Raw genomic sequence first — 14,943 nt, forward strand, 5'->3', positions numbered from 1 at the left:
TTTTTTTTTTTTTTTTTTTTTGTGGCCGCCGCCTTCGTTTTTTTTTTTAACGTCTATATATTAGCCTTCAGAACTACTATTTATTCATATTCGACTAGAATTAATAAATCTTCAAACCTAAATCCCTAGATCTGAAAAAAGATAATTTGGAACCCTAGCTAATACACGCTCTTGTCAACATATCACCATGGAAGAAATCGCCATCAAAGTAATCTTCTTCTGATCATGAATTATATATGTAAGAAAAGTATTATATATATATATATATATATATATATATATGAGGTGAGTAGAATTTCTGATTAGATCTTTTGTGCCTTTTAGGATTCGAATGACAGTGTTGCAGAGGCTCCAAAATCCCGGTAAAATTTTATTTTACATATATATTATTTTTGGGATTCTTTTTTGTTTTGTTGTTGTCTGTGTTGATGATGTTCATAAGTAGTATTATTTTTATCTCCACCTTGCATGCAATCAGAATCAAATTGTTGAACAATTAGCACATTCACGACGGTTTCCGTTGAGGGATATGACACTATATGACACTTCGATGCCAGAGTATTATGTCAAGCTCGCGTTGTCAAAACTTTTCTCTTCATGTGGACGTATCGTACTTTGTTATGTTCCCAGAGACTTTGCTAGGGGTATCCTCAAGAGGTACCTTTCCTTTTCTTTCTTTTATCTGTGGCTTTTTATTAATTCCCTTCCTTCTAGGCTCTCTCTCTCATTCATGTTTTAATTATAATCTCAAATTGCATCAGTGTTGCCTTCGTGAGGTTCGCTGGTGGCGTTGAAACTTAATGGAACTGACGTCGGAGGATGGACTCCAATCGTTAAGCCTGCAACCTTACCGATCGATGATGATGTTAATCCTTTTCCTGACCTTGATCTTAGTAATCCCTCGACTTGGATTAAAAAATACAGGTAAATTTTTAATAAATATTATCTTCTGCGTATCAATTTTTTTTTTGTAGGATGTACTACTAACTCTTGTAGTATCTGTAACATATATGTTTTCTAGCTAGCTAATGTGGTTCTTTCTCTCCTTGAATTAATCAATATTTAGGGTCCTCGTTACCGGATATGACAATTCGCTTCCTGAGATTGATCTCAAGATGGCACTCTGTAGACATTTCTCTTCATGTGGAGATATCTGGAGAATTGATGTTTTCTCTAAGTTTGTCGCTTCTTTCTTCCTACAGATTTTGTTTTAATTTTTTTTTTTCCCAATGCAACTCTCAAGTTCTAACTAAAGTCTCTGTCTCTGTCGAATTTTTTTTTACAGTGCAGCTGACATTACCATGCAAGGAGAAGGATGTGTTGAAAAGGCGGTGGAACTAAATGGAAGTATCATGGGAGAAAGGACTCTTGTTGTTAAACCTGGTGCAACCAGAGGAAGGTGGCGCACCACCAATTCTGATGGAGAGAGCCAACCAAGTACACACATTTGCTCTTGCTTCTTAGATTCTTCTTGTTAACAAATTTAAACTCTCTCATTATAGTTTCGTTGTTTATTCTTTTATAGTGGGTTGTTTACCTAGTAGGAGGACGATGAACGAGAAGATGAAGGAGAAGGAGAAGGCCAAGATGAGGGAGATGAAGATGAAGGTGAAGGTGGAGAGGGAGATGAAGAAGTAGAAGGCTCTCCCTTAGGACTTGGAAAATGCTCAATAATCATTATCTGCTTTAATCTCTTTCTCTGGATGTTAAAAATAATTATACTAATTATGCGTTATTTGCTTTTGCAATTACAAATGCTACCTTTGTTTTCTAATTTTTATTACTTCGGTTTCCGTTTCTCCTTGAGAGATCACATAGCCGATCTTATCAAAAGGCAAGACAAAAAGGAGAAACATCTTTACACAACATGTATTAACAACCTTATTAATCAACTAAGTTTAACATCTAAGTTTAGCGAGTTGATTTGGTAACTTTGGATGAGACTAGCAATGAATGGATCCCAGTAACAAAAACCGTCTCCCTACCCTTGTCAAGGCCAATTTCCCTCCCTATGAACGTGACTTCTTCGCCCACAATGCCACTGGCCGTTTCACTAATGGGAAACTCGCCGCCGACTTTACCAGCCTAACTCACTAATTCACGTGTATATAGTACCATCTATCATTTCTTATTCTTTATTGTTTGAGTAGCTGAGAATCTAGGATTCACTTCTTTATCCGGTGCCGACCTTTAGCCAAGATGCAAATGGGACAAATATGTTAACCGGAGCCAATTTCGCCTCTGGTGATTCCGGTTTTCTTGACGGAACTGTCATGATATACGTAATTTAATATCCTTAATAAGAAAAAGAAGAAGATGGATATGGAGAAGGATAAGGGTTTCTCTTAGGAGACGACTAACCCTCTTTGGTGTTTTTAACTGTGTGATACAATGTAACCTTTGTTTTCCTTTTTATTAATTACTTCGGTTTTTCCTTGAGATAACATACCCAATGTTATCAAAGACAAGACTAAAAACAACTGTACCCAACATGAAATGTTTATTAATCCTTGACAGTTTTGCATTCTTTATTTTTACTCAAGGATACAAGAATATAATTGTGTATTAAAGGATTGAGGATTCTAACACACCTTTATTACTCAACTAAGTTTAAATAGTTGATTTGGTAAGTTTGGATGAACTAATATACTCCAAAGTCCAAAACAAAATTTTCCTTTCTTTTTCATCAAAAAAGTTTTGAGCAATCTTAATCGCAATGTTGCATCATTTCGAATCAAAACAATAACACATAATAACACAATCTATAACACAAATCCGAAGTACAACAAATTTATAGCTCTCGTTGTTATTCTTAAAATTTCCAATATGGAGACTCGATAAAAACTCTCTCTCTCTCTCGAGTTATATCCACAGAGAAGAAGCAGCAGCAATGGCTGCCACAGTAGCGATTCTGACCCCAAATCCGAATCCGATTCTCTCTGCGTCTGATGAATCAGTAGAATCTCCACCATCATCGCCACCGGAAGCTGAACCTTTCGAAACTGATCCACCTTTCTCAGGCGCCGGAGCAGGAGCCGCGCTTGATCCGAACATCGCTAATGGCAGCAAAACTTGATCGACCTGGTAAACGGCGAGCTGCTTATCGCTGTAGACAGAGTTAGCCACGGTGGCGCTCACAACTCCGGTGGTGATGTTGACTTGGTTACCGGAGCTAGTGATGTTTAGAGGAAACTTACCCTTTTGGCCATCACCAGCTTGCGTGCGTAAGGGGTTACTAACGGTTTGAAACTGAGGCATGGTCAAGAGCGTGGGAAGGACATGGAACTGAACAAGCTGAACTTTTTGCTGGTCGGACAATGAGTTTAAGGTTCCTGATTTGAGGCTGTTGAAGGCGTTATCGGTAGGGGCAAACACGGTTAAGCCATTGCTCGAGGAAGAATTGAGCTGAGTGTTGATTTGGTCTGAGGCTTGAGTGCTTTTGAGGAGCCTTATGAACATTGTGAACTGACCAGCTTTTTCTAGGATTGCAGTTATGTTGGTTGGACCTGAAGGGGTCGGAGCTGGAGCCTGACCATTGGTAGTAGTAGCCATAACGAGGAAGAAGATGAAGAGGTTGGAGGAAATGAGTGTTCTTGAAGTAGCCATTGTTGTGGTTATTGTGTGTGTGTTTGTTGAGAGGTTTTGGGGTTTGTTATATAGAGAGAGATGTAGTTTGGTGAAGAGTAGGATTCTCTCACTAGTGTGAAGATTATTACTTGGTAACTAAATGAGATTCTATCAACTAAGTCATTAGAGATTGGAAGAAGTGTTTGTTTTTAGGTTAGTAAAAGTATGTACAAATTGAGAAAGAGAGAGAGGAGATAGATTGCTTTGAAGGGAGAGGTTGGGTGGGTGAGGATTGAAAATTAAGAATGAACTGAAAAAAGTGTTATTGTGACCTGTCAAAAAGCTGTGAAGAAGTGTTATCCAAGATATATGGGATTGCAAATCAATACACTGCTCATTATGATTTATGTGTCATGTGTGCCTGCCTTTCACAATATGTTATGTAAAAGAAAAAAAAGAAAAAAATTCAAAGACAAACAATATGATGTAAGAATACAATAATATTATATTGCAACATTTGTTCTGATCTTATCAATTCTGTAGTCTGATATCTAATTATATCTTTGATATTTTTAAAAATAAATAGTGACGTCATATAAATAATGAAATTTTAATTCTGATTATGTATTTTTTTTTTTTTTTGCTTCTTACATATCATCAAATAACCAAATCTGCTCTCACATAACATAGACAGACAAATTGATTAAAGCTAAACCGAAAACTCGATCCTGATTGTTCAGTTAACCAAAAAGAAAAAAAATCGGTTAATCTAAAAACCGATCCAACCCTTTAGGGAACTCTAGCTTCACTGAAGATCTACTCTGCTGTCTGAAACAGTGGTTGAGTCACTTAAGTGCTTGCTGACTGGTGGGCATTGCTTCTCTTCCATTTCAAATACTCATTAACAGCCGTTGTGCCGGTCATGGTGAGTCCAAACCCGATCATAGTGGCTAAGACAATACACATAACCGGCTGCTTAATCTGAAAACAAGTTAATGAAAGAATGTGTGAGGACTCAACCAGCTTCCACAAAATTAAGGTTTCTCTGAGACATCACATCAAATCTTACAGCTAAGTGGAAGAGATGAGCGAAGAGGACCACAAAACAGAACTGAATGATTGCGTAGAGCCACACATACTTCTTCTTCACTGCAACAAATCATATCACTTACAACTGATGATCGACTTAGCATAAAGGGTATCTTAATTAGATAGTAAAGTAAAACTATCTTAACGAGGCTCAGGAAATAAGAAAGTTTGTACTTGTGTTAAATCAATGTACCCTTTTGTATTTTTCTATCTCTTCTCTTATCAACACTCGAGGATTAAGCAAGTCAACTCTTCATCTTGCATTTTTTTTTTTTAATTTTTTGGGTATCATTTTGATGTCGAACTTTTGAAACGGTAAACCAAAGTTTGATATCTCAAATGTTACCAAACAAGTGAATGGTTATGTGGCGCGTAAGGATGAAACTAGAAAACAACATAGGAAGAAGCAAAAAAAAAAACAAAAAAAAATTCTGAAAAGTCAGGAGGGATCAGGTTACCAAGTCAAATACACAATCAATCTCTCCAAGGTCTCAAACAAATGTCAAATTTTTATTTAAAAAAAAAATCTAGTTATAGTACTATATTGATCCATCCAAAGGTCTCGGAGGTAAGCGTCCTTCTCAAGCCACATCAATGGGAGTTTTACTGTCAATTCTACAAAACACAAAGAGACCAAACAACTCTTGAGTCATGTAAAACTATTTAAAGTTGTTATCAACAAAATTTTATCTTGTTGAAAACTTACACTGCATGCCAAAGCTTTACTCGATCTTCTCTCCCTCAATGCAGTGGAATTTTCTTTTTTCTCCCCTTATCAACCGCATTGGCCTTTTCCTCAGCCTCCAGAAGAATCTTAATACATTTCATCTACAAGAAAACGCAACCGGAGTAAGTTTGGGTCTAAACCGGCGTAAAACTTTCTATAAATTAACCACATGCAAAGGGCAGATCGATTGATGGTTAGTGTCAACATTTGCTAGAGATGATTGTGTAAGTAACAAACTTGTAAAGTGAAGCGGAAGTTTGTAAAACCGTAAAAAGAGCTTCCAACTAAAATCTCACACAGTCAGGAATTAATAACACAATTTCTGTCTTGTTGCTAAGAAGAGATTGACATACCTTGGTATGCTCACATGCAATCTTCAGTGCTTTCCTTCCCTCGGAGACTTGTTCATCGTTATCATCACCAGATCCAGATGCCAGAGTTTTCAGATCCTGATTGGTCAAAGGAAATCAATGGACAGTGAGTTTGCAAGCTACCATCAGAGTAAATAATCCCAACTAAGGGTAGGTAAAAGATTAAGAGAGAGTATGAAGGAGTTTACCTCCACATCACCGAGAGTAGAAGTGTCGTGAACAATACTACTCATTGATTTACCTAGCTTTTTCAACACAATTTTGTCATTCCAGTACCTAATTAATTAATACCGGAAACAAAAACTCCGTCACCATGATACAGGACAGAAAATAAAACTAATATAGTTTTTCTAAATGACACCTTGAAATACGTACTTGAGCATAGCAGCAGGAGGAGAAGCTTTGATCTCAGCTACTATAGATTCCAACTCTGCATCTTTTTCCAGCTGCACCATAAGCTCAGCAAATTTGTCTGATGCTTCAGGGTTCCCGAGAGCCTTTAGAGAGCTCTGCGGATCCTGACACTGATAAAATAAAATAAAATAAAAAGAAACATGAGATTCAATGTCAGGATTAGCCCTCGAATATCGATTCGATTGCTATTTTTACCTCCATTAATTTCTGAATTTGAGGGTTCTCCAAAACAAGAGCCTTTCTGTTGTTGTACAGTTCTTCGTCAAACTCAGTGATGCTACCGTGTTGATTCCATGCGACTGGAATAGATCTCTGAAGCTCCTTAGCTAACTGGATATATCTAGGAACCGTATCAACTTTCTCAGCCGCCGATGATTCCACCATGTTTTCTTCTTTCTAAAAAAAGAAATAATAAACCCAGAGTCAACTAGAAGAAGAATATATCCAAAAGCGTTGGATTCAGTTACTGTAAAAAAAAAAAAAGAAAGGGAATTACATCGATAACACTGGGACTGGGAGAATCTAAAGCATTGGATTCAAGAAGCCCATGCATATCCTTCGAATCAACTGCGGAAGCATATGGTTCAATCAATCAATCGAAAAAAAAACTGAGATAAAACAACAATCGGATATGACTCAAGCTCGATCGGGAGATACCTGAACCTGAAGGAGAAAGCGATTGCTCCATCGGATGAATAGAAACCCTAAAACAAAAAAAAATCAAAATAAACCAAACAACACAGGAATTAGGGAAGATTATCGGAATCGAGTCATGATCCAAAGGAAAAATAACAAAATCAAATGCGCTGAGGCGATACCTCAATCAATCGAAGCTAACGAGGAAGATGGAGATCGCAGTGGATAAAAAGGGTTATTACTTGTTCCGCTTCCTTTTTCTTGATTTCTTTAGTACTATCAAATTACAATGGGCCTATAGGCTCAGATACCTCATTCATATTTCATATTTTCATAATCATAAAGTATCAATTACATATATAAGCCTTTTTTTTCTCAAATTCTTTGAGTATTATTATCCGGACTTACAGAAATGAGTATTTAATTTGCCCAAAAATGACAACATTGCCCTTTTTTCTTTCACAATTCTCTCTTCTCTCTCACGATTTTCTCTCTTTTCTTAACCCAATTTTTTTCCCTGTAACTTAATCTATGATTTGGAAGATGAATCTCTTTGGATCTGTGAGAGATTAATCGATATCTCCCAGTGTATGCACCTGGCCGCCGTCTATTCCGATGGGTAAAAAACCCACCCAATTATTTCTATCACCTTTGTAATTTCTTGTTTGGTTAATGGAAGATTGAAAGAGAAGTTTGATTTGATCAATGTTTATGATTGATCCCTTGGGTTCACTAGATAGTATCCCCTTAGGGTATAGTTTTCTTCAACCAAAAAGAAATAGATTAAATCCATTGGTTTGGAGATGTGTTGGGGCGTTTGTATCTAAGAGGCCAAAAAAGATGGTGTCAAAGTGACGGAGATACTGTTGATGGAGTAGGAAGATGAGAAGCCATGATTTTGAAAGCATGGTCGGAAAAAGAGAAAAGGATTGTGATCGGCGGCGGCAGAAAAGAAGTTGTTATTGTTTGTCCGGTGAAGAGAACGAAGGAGAAGATAGAAGGGCAAAAACGAAATTTTCTTTAATAAAAAATGCCTAAATCCAAGAGTCTGGGCTAGAGTACCCAATCTCAAATATTTGGCCCACAAAAGCCCCATTTTCATAAATATCCCTAATCATAAACCACCCCAAATTATATTGGCAGCATTTTTCCTGATTACATACTATGCTCTCTTTTTAAAAAATACCCACTTTTGAAGTCTATTTTCAAAAATATCTTTTTTTTGGGAGAGTTACTAGAATATTACATAAAAGCTTCTTTATTACAAAAGTAGCACACAATTGTTGGTAATTACTAGAATAAACTTTGTACCCATACTACCCCTCAAACTAGTGTTGAGAAAAAATGCAATTACGGCTAATGCCATTAGTGAAAAAAAAAACATTGGGAACTGGGAAAAAGTCTACCGATTCTTTGATGGTACATTTATATAGGTGACTGATTGAAGGTGTACGTCAGATATTTTTGGTACACTTAGTTGTAGTGTTGGTACACTTATCGGTCTACATAGATGGTACACTTAGTTGTAGTGTTGGTACACTTATCGGTCCACGCAGATGAAATCGAAAGATATATGATTTCGGTAGATTAAGTTGCGCTTTCATGATAGACTTATGTTTTTAGTGGGTATAACGATAAACGTAAAAGGGTGGGAAGATATTTATGGTAGACTAATGGCCTGTTGCAATAGATTTATGCGACAGCCTTCGCTCGTTACAGATATTTTTGGTATACATTGTTTGTTTTTTGAAATAGTTTTCGTAGTGTATTAGTAGACTTCTAGTATGTGGTAGATTTAGTAGACATTTTTGACAGCTGTAATGTCTTACCAGAATAATACGAATTTGTTTGAGCTGACAAAGACAGTCTAGTGTTGCGATAGACTTATTGGAGGATCTATATAACTCACTTTTTATAAGTTTTTAATTTAGAAATCAGATGTTGAAATGAAAATCTATAATAGTTGAGTAAAAACCCCACAAGTGAAACCAAAAAAATAGACATAAATCGTGAAAAAATAAAGTGAAGCAGGGAAAATTAGGGTTTTCAGTCGTATGTTAGAGGTAGAAGACGAGGATATTCTGGTAATTTCGGGTTCATTAAACCTAAAATCGAACGTGTACGTACATATAAACGTGTACGTACATATGAACGCATACGTACATAACGTTCTTGAGATAAGTGTATGTAGATAACGTTCTTTTGCTTAGTGTACGTCAATAAATCTGTTTTAATGAACAATATTATTGTAATTTTGTAGTCATCTTCAACATATCTTCTTCTATAACCCTAGCTAATATTGTCGTTGTTGTTCACCGGAAATGGAACAAGTAAGAGATGTTACTAGAAAAAGTAAGAGATGTTACTAGAACAACCTATGTAATTCGTAATTGTTTATTTATCATATTTTCGAGAGGTAATGAACAATAACCATACAAAATTACATTTTAACTATAGAGGGTAATATTTAGATAACATAAATATATAATACTCAGTTCAACTAGGTACAACTAAAAATATATTTAGATTTGCATTTATATTTAAAATATGAAAATGATAATTAAGGTTTATAAGAATTTCTTTACATATTGAACTATTAAATAACCATGTTTAATCAACAATACAAGAATTTATCACTTTCTAATATATACTATCGTTTTCACATAAAACACTCTTTATAGTATAAGGAAGACTTAGTAAGTGATCACCCCAAATGAAGCAAAAGAGGTGAAAACCAAGTTTTTATGAACATTGTGTTATGAAAAACTTGTATATGCTAATTAATAGTGATAAATTTTGTGGCCAACTACTAATTTATAATTTATATTATAGTTCAACTAGAAATACGAAAAAAATGCAAAAGTTCAACTATGAATACGAGAGTACAACTGAACAACTATGGAGTCACAAACTTTTTGATTGAGTACCCTACAAACTTTTTGATTTTTCCTTGAAAATGCTAGGGAGTGTTATAAGAATGGACACCACACTTGTGAGCACACTAGTACGAGACGACTTGTGGAAGTGTCGAGGTGGTGGTGATGGAAGTGAATTTAGTATCCGGTTTTGAGGCTTTATCTAAGGAGAATCCGCACAAAGATAAAAGACTCAACGAGACAACGAATCAGCCAAGTGAGGGGAAACCAGACATACTTAGAAGAAACACAAGAACAAGACGATGTTTTGAAGCAAACGACAAACTGATTTTTTTTATTACTTAGAAATGCGTCCATACAAAATGCTGAACCAAACGGTCATAAAATATGCAGAAAAGGAAACTAGATATGCGAAGTAATGGAGGAGAACGTTGGAGTTTCTAGCTGTTTGGCATTGATGGTGGAGCATTGACGATGGTGGCTGAGAAGATACTCATATCTTTAGGGTTGAATGGACGTCCTGGATTGTATTGATGAAATGAAGGGCCTGGATCAAAAGAAATGGGCATGGACTTGAGAAGAAAGGCAAGAGGATCACCGAAAAAAGAAGGTTTCCCTTTCTTTGAGTCTTTACGTGTAGCCAAGAACCGATAAGCAATCTCCATGGAAGTCCAAGTCACTAGAGGAGAATATTAGGCCTGCTATTGATCTTGCAAGGTCAGGGACATAGCTGAAAATCTAAGAAAGATAAACACCAACAACAACAAAATCTTTGGTCAAACCTGTCGAAATTTAAGAGATTGACACTAAAAGTTCAAAACAGATTGACCGATATAGCACCTTACGAGCATGTGAGCTTAGAAGAAAACCTCATTTTTAGCCTTCAAATCATCAAATTTCTCATTCGAGAAACACATGTTCATCTTGATCATTCAAACACATGTTCATCTTGATCATTCACATTCGCCAAGATCAAACCATAACTTTTCCAGTCCATCTTTCTCAATGCACTCAAGGCAAAATGTGGAACTGGGGAAGGTGAGAAGTTGTCAAAGTATAAAACCTGGGAAAATCCAACATTTTAAATTCAGCCAATCATACGTTACATCTCATTATGAGCTATTGTATTAGTTTGAGACTTAAACAAACCTTTGTTTTGCCGTTGAATGATCTGCTGCAATGATGAGTTGTCTCTAGCAAGTCACTTATCACAATCACCACTTCAACCATCCCTCCAACTCTCTTATGTTGGTCTTCATGGCATATAGTTCCACTTCCAACTTTTAGATGCTCTCTGAAAGTAAAATATACCCAGATTTTTAAGACTTAACTTGCAGAATAACTTAACAGACACTTCAATTAGTAGAAACGAACTAAGTTATGTATTAAATGTGCCAGAAACAAGAATAGTGTTACATATTATATACCTATCAGAGAAGTAATGGTCACACATTGTATCCAAACAGTTCCCATGCCTTAATACATAGTCCTCAAGACCAAACTTTAACCGTTCAAGATTGGAGGCAGTAAAGCATGGAGTTTTCTCATCGTTCACTGCAAAGACGTATTGAGTTTGAGTACTAGGAGAAGCCCCTTGTTTAACCATTAGATCCATTGTGACATTTAGAGAGAAAGAATGAACCAGATTTTTAGTTCCATGATTTTATCAGTCTGTCACCAATTTAAAAGATATAGGAGATCATCAACGGCCAAAGCTCTGCAGTATAAATCTAACCACTAAACAAGCTTTGGTAATTCATGACACTGAGTCATTGCTTTACCTAATTAAAGCAGTAATCTACTTGTTAACTAAAGAGCGACCCTCAAAGAATTCAAAGAATAAACTGTCATCCCAAACTGACCAATCGCCATTGGAATTCAGAACCGTTCTTCTCCCTTAGATAGGGGATATGTATGATTTTAACTTTGGTTCTACAACAAGTTGGCAGCAGTATTTTTTGAAATGTTATGTCTTTAACTTTGGGTCACATCATCCCATATTCTGAACACTAACTACCAATAAGCATACACTTAATTTCAGTTGAAATCAGTATGTAAAAGATAAAAAAAAAGGATTTATAAGAGAAAGGAAGACCTTTTGAAAGAAGCCAAGTATCGGGGGCACAAGAACATCCATACTCCCAAAAACACTCAAGGATACTTCCGTCCCACTGAAAACAACACAAACCGAGAATATACAAACAAGTCAAGACACTCACAACGACTTAAAAATCAATATATAAAAAAAGATATAGATTGAAGAATCTACACACCTAAACTTTACACCATTCTTAGACTGAGAAGGTTGCCTTTTAAGTCTCTTGTTTGATATATACTCATCAAGATAGTATACCTCATCGCCAGTCAAGCCTGCACTTCTAGAGAAGAACAATAACAAGTTCCACAGTGGCTCAACATGTTCCCCTTATTGAACTTATAATAGGCAAATCTAAAGGCCATAAGCAAAATCAATCAGAGGGACCAAAACTTACAAGTCGTCTTGACAGAGAGTAACCCATCTGCATCACATAAAACCCACACCAGTCAGAATCTCTTTAAACTTAGAGAATTTGCATTAAATCAAATCAATACAGACCCCAAATCTTCATCTATATATAATAAACCGTAAAATAAAACCCTATGAGAAAATCCTATACTTTTGCCTAGAAAACTTTAAATCTCCAAGACTTTTGTTTACCATTTCTTTGCCTCATTTTTTTTCTTCTGTGGGGCATTTGGTCGAACAAGTTGTGAGCGGATTTTGCTTTCACCAGCCTCTTATTCTTCTTTGCTATGAGAGAGAAGCGACACTATATTTAGCTAAACAGAAAGAAAAAGACATATAGTTGGAGGAAACTCGATGATAGAACAACAACGTTTTGCAATTTCATATCTTTATCGAATCAAACGTATGTAGGAAACTCGATGAGCAGTAACAATCAACAGAGTGGAATCATCGAAATATCAAATCGAACAAAACATAAATCACGAAAAGGTTTAGGGTATTTTTGGTATCCATACCATAGACGGGGATTCTCTTAACGATCGACCACTTCATCATCGTCCTCTCTGTAGCTTTCTCCAGAGAGCTTCTTAAACAATTTCAGGTTATCAGCAGAACATGAAACCTCTAAAGAAAATGATCTGTTTCTTCTTTCAGGTTGCAAATGAGCCAAAGCAAGACCCCTGAACCTTTTCTCTTCCTTAGCCCGCTGAGGATACCGACGGTTTCGGTTCTTGAGATTGCTCTGTTCATCAAGCTCATCGCCATTGTATCTTGCTCTATTGTTGTTTCACACCCACTGTTGAAGATCGGCGACTGAGGAGGTTGAAGAGAAGGAGAGAACAACCCACAAGTTTTGGACTCACGCAAAATATAAACTAGATCTACAACTTTGTTCTTGAGAGAGAAAGCGAACAGTGAGCCCTCTGCTAATTTTTTTTCTTTTGCCATGATTTTAGTAGAAGAAGATGAATCAAATTAGAAGAAATCAATCTCATATTTTTTTGCCAACCCAAATTTAAGAGAATCCCAAAAAAATCAGGAATCGATCCTTCAAGGTTTTTGTGTTCTTTCTCTTAAAAATCAAAGACAATTTTAAATGTAAATGACATAAACCCTAATAAAACACACAAGTCTTTAAATACACTTGTAAATCTTCATAAACCTATTATAAAATCTTTTAAAACATCTGTAAATTTTTTAAAAACCTTTGTAAATCTTTTAAAAGCCCTTGTAAATTATCTTAAAACCTTTAAACCCCCTTGTAAATCTTTTAAACACTTTTGTAAAACTTTTTAAAACCCTTCTAAAATCCTTTAAAACTCATGTAAAATCATTTAAAACCCTTATAAAGTCTTTTTTTTTTTTAATTGTAAATTCGTTAATGTCCTTGTAAATCCTTAAAAACCTATTAAAAAAAATTAAAACCCTTGTAAATCCTTTCAAAACCTTAGAAAAATTCTTGAATTTTTTTTTCAAACCCTTTTGAAAAAACTTGTAAATCCTTTTTAAAACTGTTGAAAAACTCCTATAAAATTCAGTGAACCGCCAAAAACAAATTTTGGCTGTTGGAATTTCTTTTCGCGGAAAAATTCAATTTTTCATTTTATTGATTTAAATATTTTTCAAATAGAGATAACACTAGCAATAAAAATTAAAAGAGGAAAAACTGAAAATGACACAAAAAGACATTTTTGAAAAGGGATATCAACAAAAAGGTATTTCTAACAATTTCTAGTTATATTTCTTGTAACTTTATCTTTATTTTCCAAAAAAAAATGCAAATCAACTATACAAAATTAAAACCGTACATACTATAATTATATATGTATTTTCTAAAAATATTTACAGTCACATATATTAAATTTTTAAATTGTAAAAATGGACTTGAGTTACTAATCACTTGAATTTCGATTTGATATATTATTTATCAAAGTTTTACAATTTGAAGGTGGTGATGACATGTTATATTATGTAATTTTTGAATTTGTGAAATTGATCTGTCTTTTTGGAGATAAAGGATAAAATTACAGGAAAATAAAAAGAATTGGCGATGTTTTTGTTTGTAGAAAACACTAATAAGAAAGATGTGTTAATTAGATTTATTATTACACAATTGATTACGGCTGTAGCTTTAGACTTTTTACTGTAGATTTTTTTGCCATAATTGTAGATTCTATTGCTCTGTCTACCAAAAAAAGATTCTATTGCTCTAGTATTTTGGCTGTAGAAATTAAAATTTTGGAAAACTTAAAATTGTGGGCTTTAGAAAAAAATGACATTGTGGAGATCATTCCCAAGATAATCAGAGTAGTAGAAGTCGACAACATTAGGGGTGTCAAATGAAATTATTCTAGAAACATTATCACCCTTGTAACAGTAAAGGCTAATGGAGAGTTTCTTAATGGTTGTGTTGGATATGACGTTTGAAAGTTTTGGATAATACAAGCGATATCGTATGGTTAAGTCTTCGAGTACAGGGAAAACAGGGAGAAACACATTAGATAATTGATTGAATCCATTTTAAATCTTTAAGAATTTATTGACTTTATAAGTTTCTCAAACACTTGCCAATCAATATAATATTAATTCATCTAAAATAAGACTATCTCCAATGTGTTCATCTTTTTTTTTTGTCACTAGCAATCATATTATTTCATCTAAAATAAGACTACTCCAATGTATTCCTCTGTTTATACTTAGGAATTTTCTCCAATATTGATTAGTTTGTTTTGTGATTCGTGAGTCGTGAGCTGAGAG

General features: G+C 35.0%; 4 protein-coding genes and 1 long non-coding RNA gene across 38 annotated transcripts in view; 1 reads left to right on the forward strand and 4 right to left on the reverse strand.

Moving 5' to 3' along the window:
- The window catches only part of LOC104734328, a 7,833-nt gene extending 6,032 nt beyond the window's left edge, over positions 1-1,801 (forward strand). For 26 of the 30 annotated variants that reach the window (XR_759206.2, XR_759207.2, XR_759194.2 and 23 more), the window contains 6 exons: positions 325-362; positions 479-657; positions 762-924; positions 1,067-1,177; positions 1,286-1,437; positions 1,526-1,801. Coding sequence is in view for 2 of the 30 variants with exons in the window: in XM_010453874.1 (XP_010452176.1) it covers positions 801-924; positions 1,067-1,177; positions 1,291-1,437; positions 1,526-1,638 (495 nt within the window). In the remaining 28 variants the exon portion in view is untranslated. Of the gene's footprint in view, positions 1-6; positions 239-324; positions 363-478; positions 658-761; positions 925-1,066; positions 1,178-1,285; positions 1,438-1,525 lie in introns of those variants that run through there. The other 4 variants (XR_759195.2, XR_759198.2, XM_010453874.1 and 1 more) reach the window with 4 other exon arrangements.
- Positions 2,656-3,641, reverse strand: LOC104734331 (fasciclin-like arabinogalactan protein 11). The gene has a single exon (XM_010453877.2). The coding sequence runs from the start codon at positions 3,604-3,606 to the stop codon at positions 2,863-2,865; it is 744 nt and encodes a 247-aa protein (XP_010452179.1). The 5' UTR covers positions 3,607-3,641; the 3' UTR covers positions 2,656-2,862.
- LOC109128478 lies at positions 4,230-4,763 on the reverse strand. The gene is made up of 2 exons (XR_002034900.1): positions 4,637-4,763; positions 4,230-4,548 (listed from the first exon to the last, which is right to left on the reverse strand). It is a non-coding gene; the product is annotated as an uncharacterized LOC109128478 (long non-coding RNA).
- On the reverse strand, positions 4,990-7,157 carry LOC104734332 (ankyrin repeat domain-containing protein 2B). Its single transcript, XM_010453878.2, has 9 exons — positions 6,987-7,157; positions 6,826-6,872; positions 6,665-6,735; positions 6,364-6,564; positions 6,130-6,278; positions 5,943-6,030; positions 5,737-5,832; positions 5,363-5,484; positions 4,990-5,271 (listed from the first exon to the last, which is right to left on the reverse strand). Exons 2-8 carry the CDS (start codon positions 6,854-6,856, stop codon positions 5,398-5,400), a joined length of 723 nt encoding a protein of 240 aa, XP_010452180.1. The 5' UTR covers positions 6,857-6,872; positions 6,987-7,157; the 3' UTR covers positions 4,990-5,271; positions 5,363-5,397.
- Positions 11,147-13,294, reverse strand: LOC104734333 (type 2 DNA topoisomerase 6 subunit B-like). Of its 5 annotated transcripts, none has more exons than XR_759225.2 (6): positions 12,702-13,294; positions 12,379-12,500; positions 12,173-12,199; positions 11,954-12,058; positions 11,776-11,851; positions 11,147-11,234 (listed from the first exon to the last, which is right to left on the reverse strand). XR_759225.2 is itself a non-coding variant. In XM_019234882.1 (6 exons), exons 1-6 carry the CDS (start codon positions 12,702-12,704, stop codon positions 11,232-11,234), a joined length of 294 nt encoding a protein of 97 aa, XP_019090427.1. In that variant the 5' UTR covers positions 12,705-13,291; the 3' UTR covers positions 11,147-11,231. The 5 variants fall into 5 exon arrangements, 2 of the variants coding, with proteins under 2 accessions (XP_019090427.1, XP_010452182.1); XR_759226.2 differs by having other exon boundaries at positions 11,954-12,055; positions 12,379-12,471; positions 12,702-13,291; XR_759224.2 differs by having other exon boundaries at positions 12,379-12,471; positions 12,702-13,291.

The sequence above is a fragment of the Camelina sativa genome, chromosome 13 (assembly GCF_000633955.1).
Source record: "Camelina sativa cultivar DH55 chromosome 13, Cs, whole genome shotgun sequence".
NCBI lineage: Eukaryota > Viridiplantae > Streptophyta > Magnoliopsida > Brassicales > Brassicaceae > Camelina > Camelina sativa.

Bases quoted from the DNA above. Each gene is read 5' to 3' on its own strand.
- LOC104734331 (XM_010453877.2), bottom strand. From the start codon at position 3,606: ATGGCTACTTCAAGAACACTCATTTCCTCCAACCTCTTCATCTTCTTC.
- LOC104734332 (XM_010453878.2), bottom strand. From the start codon at position 6,856: ATGGAGCAATCGCTTTCTCCTTCAGGTTCAG. The intron at 6,736-6,825 runs GTATCTCCCGAT...ATGCTTCCGCAG, and splicing joins GCTTTCTCCTTCAGGTTCAG to TTGATTCGAAGGATATGCAT. The intron at 6,565-6,664 runs GTAATTCCCTTT...TTCTTTTTTTAG, and splicing joins CCAGTCCCAGTGTTATCGAT to AAAGAAGAAAACATGGTGGA.
- LOC104734333 (XM_010453880.2), bottom strand. From the start codon at position 12,741: ATGATGAAGTGGTCGATCGTTAAGAGAATCCCCGTCTATG. The intron at 12,472-12,701 runs GTATGGATACCA...TCTCTCTCATAG, and splicing joins TAAGAGAATCCCCGTCTATG to CAAAGAAGAATAAGAGGCTG. The intron at 12,200-12,378 runs GTAAACAAAAGT...TATGTGATGCAG, and splicing joins AAAAATGAGGCAAAGAAATG to ATGGGTTACTCTCTGTCAAG.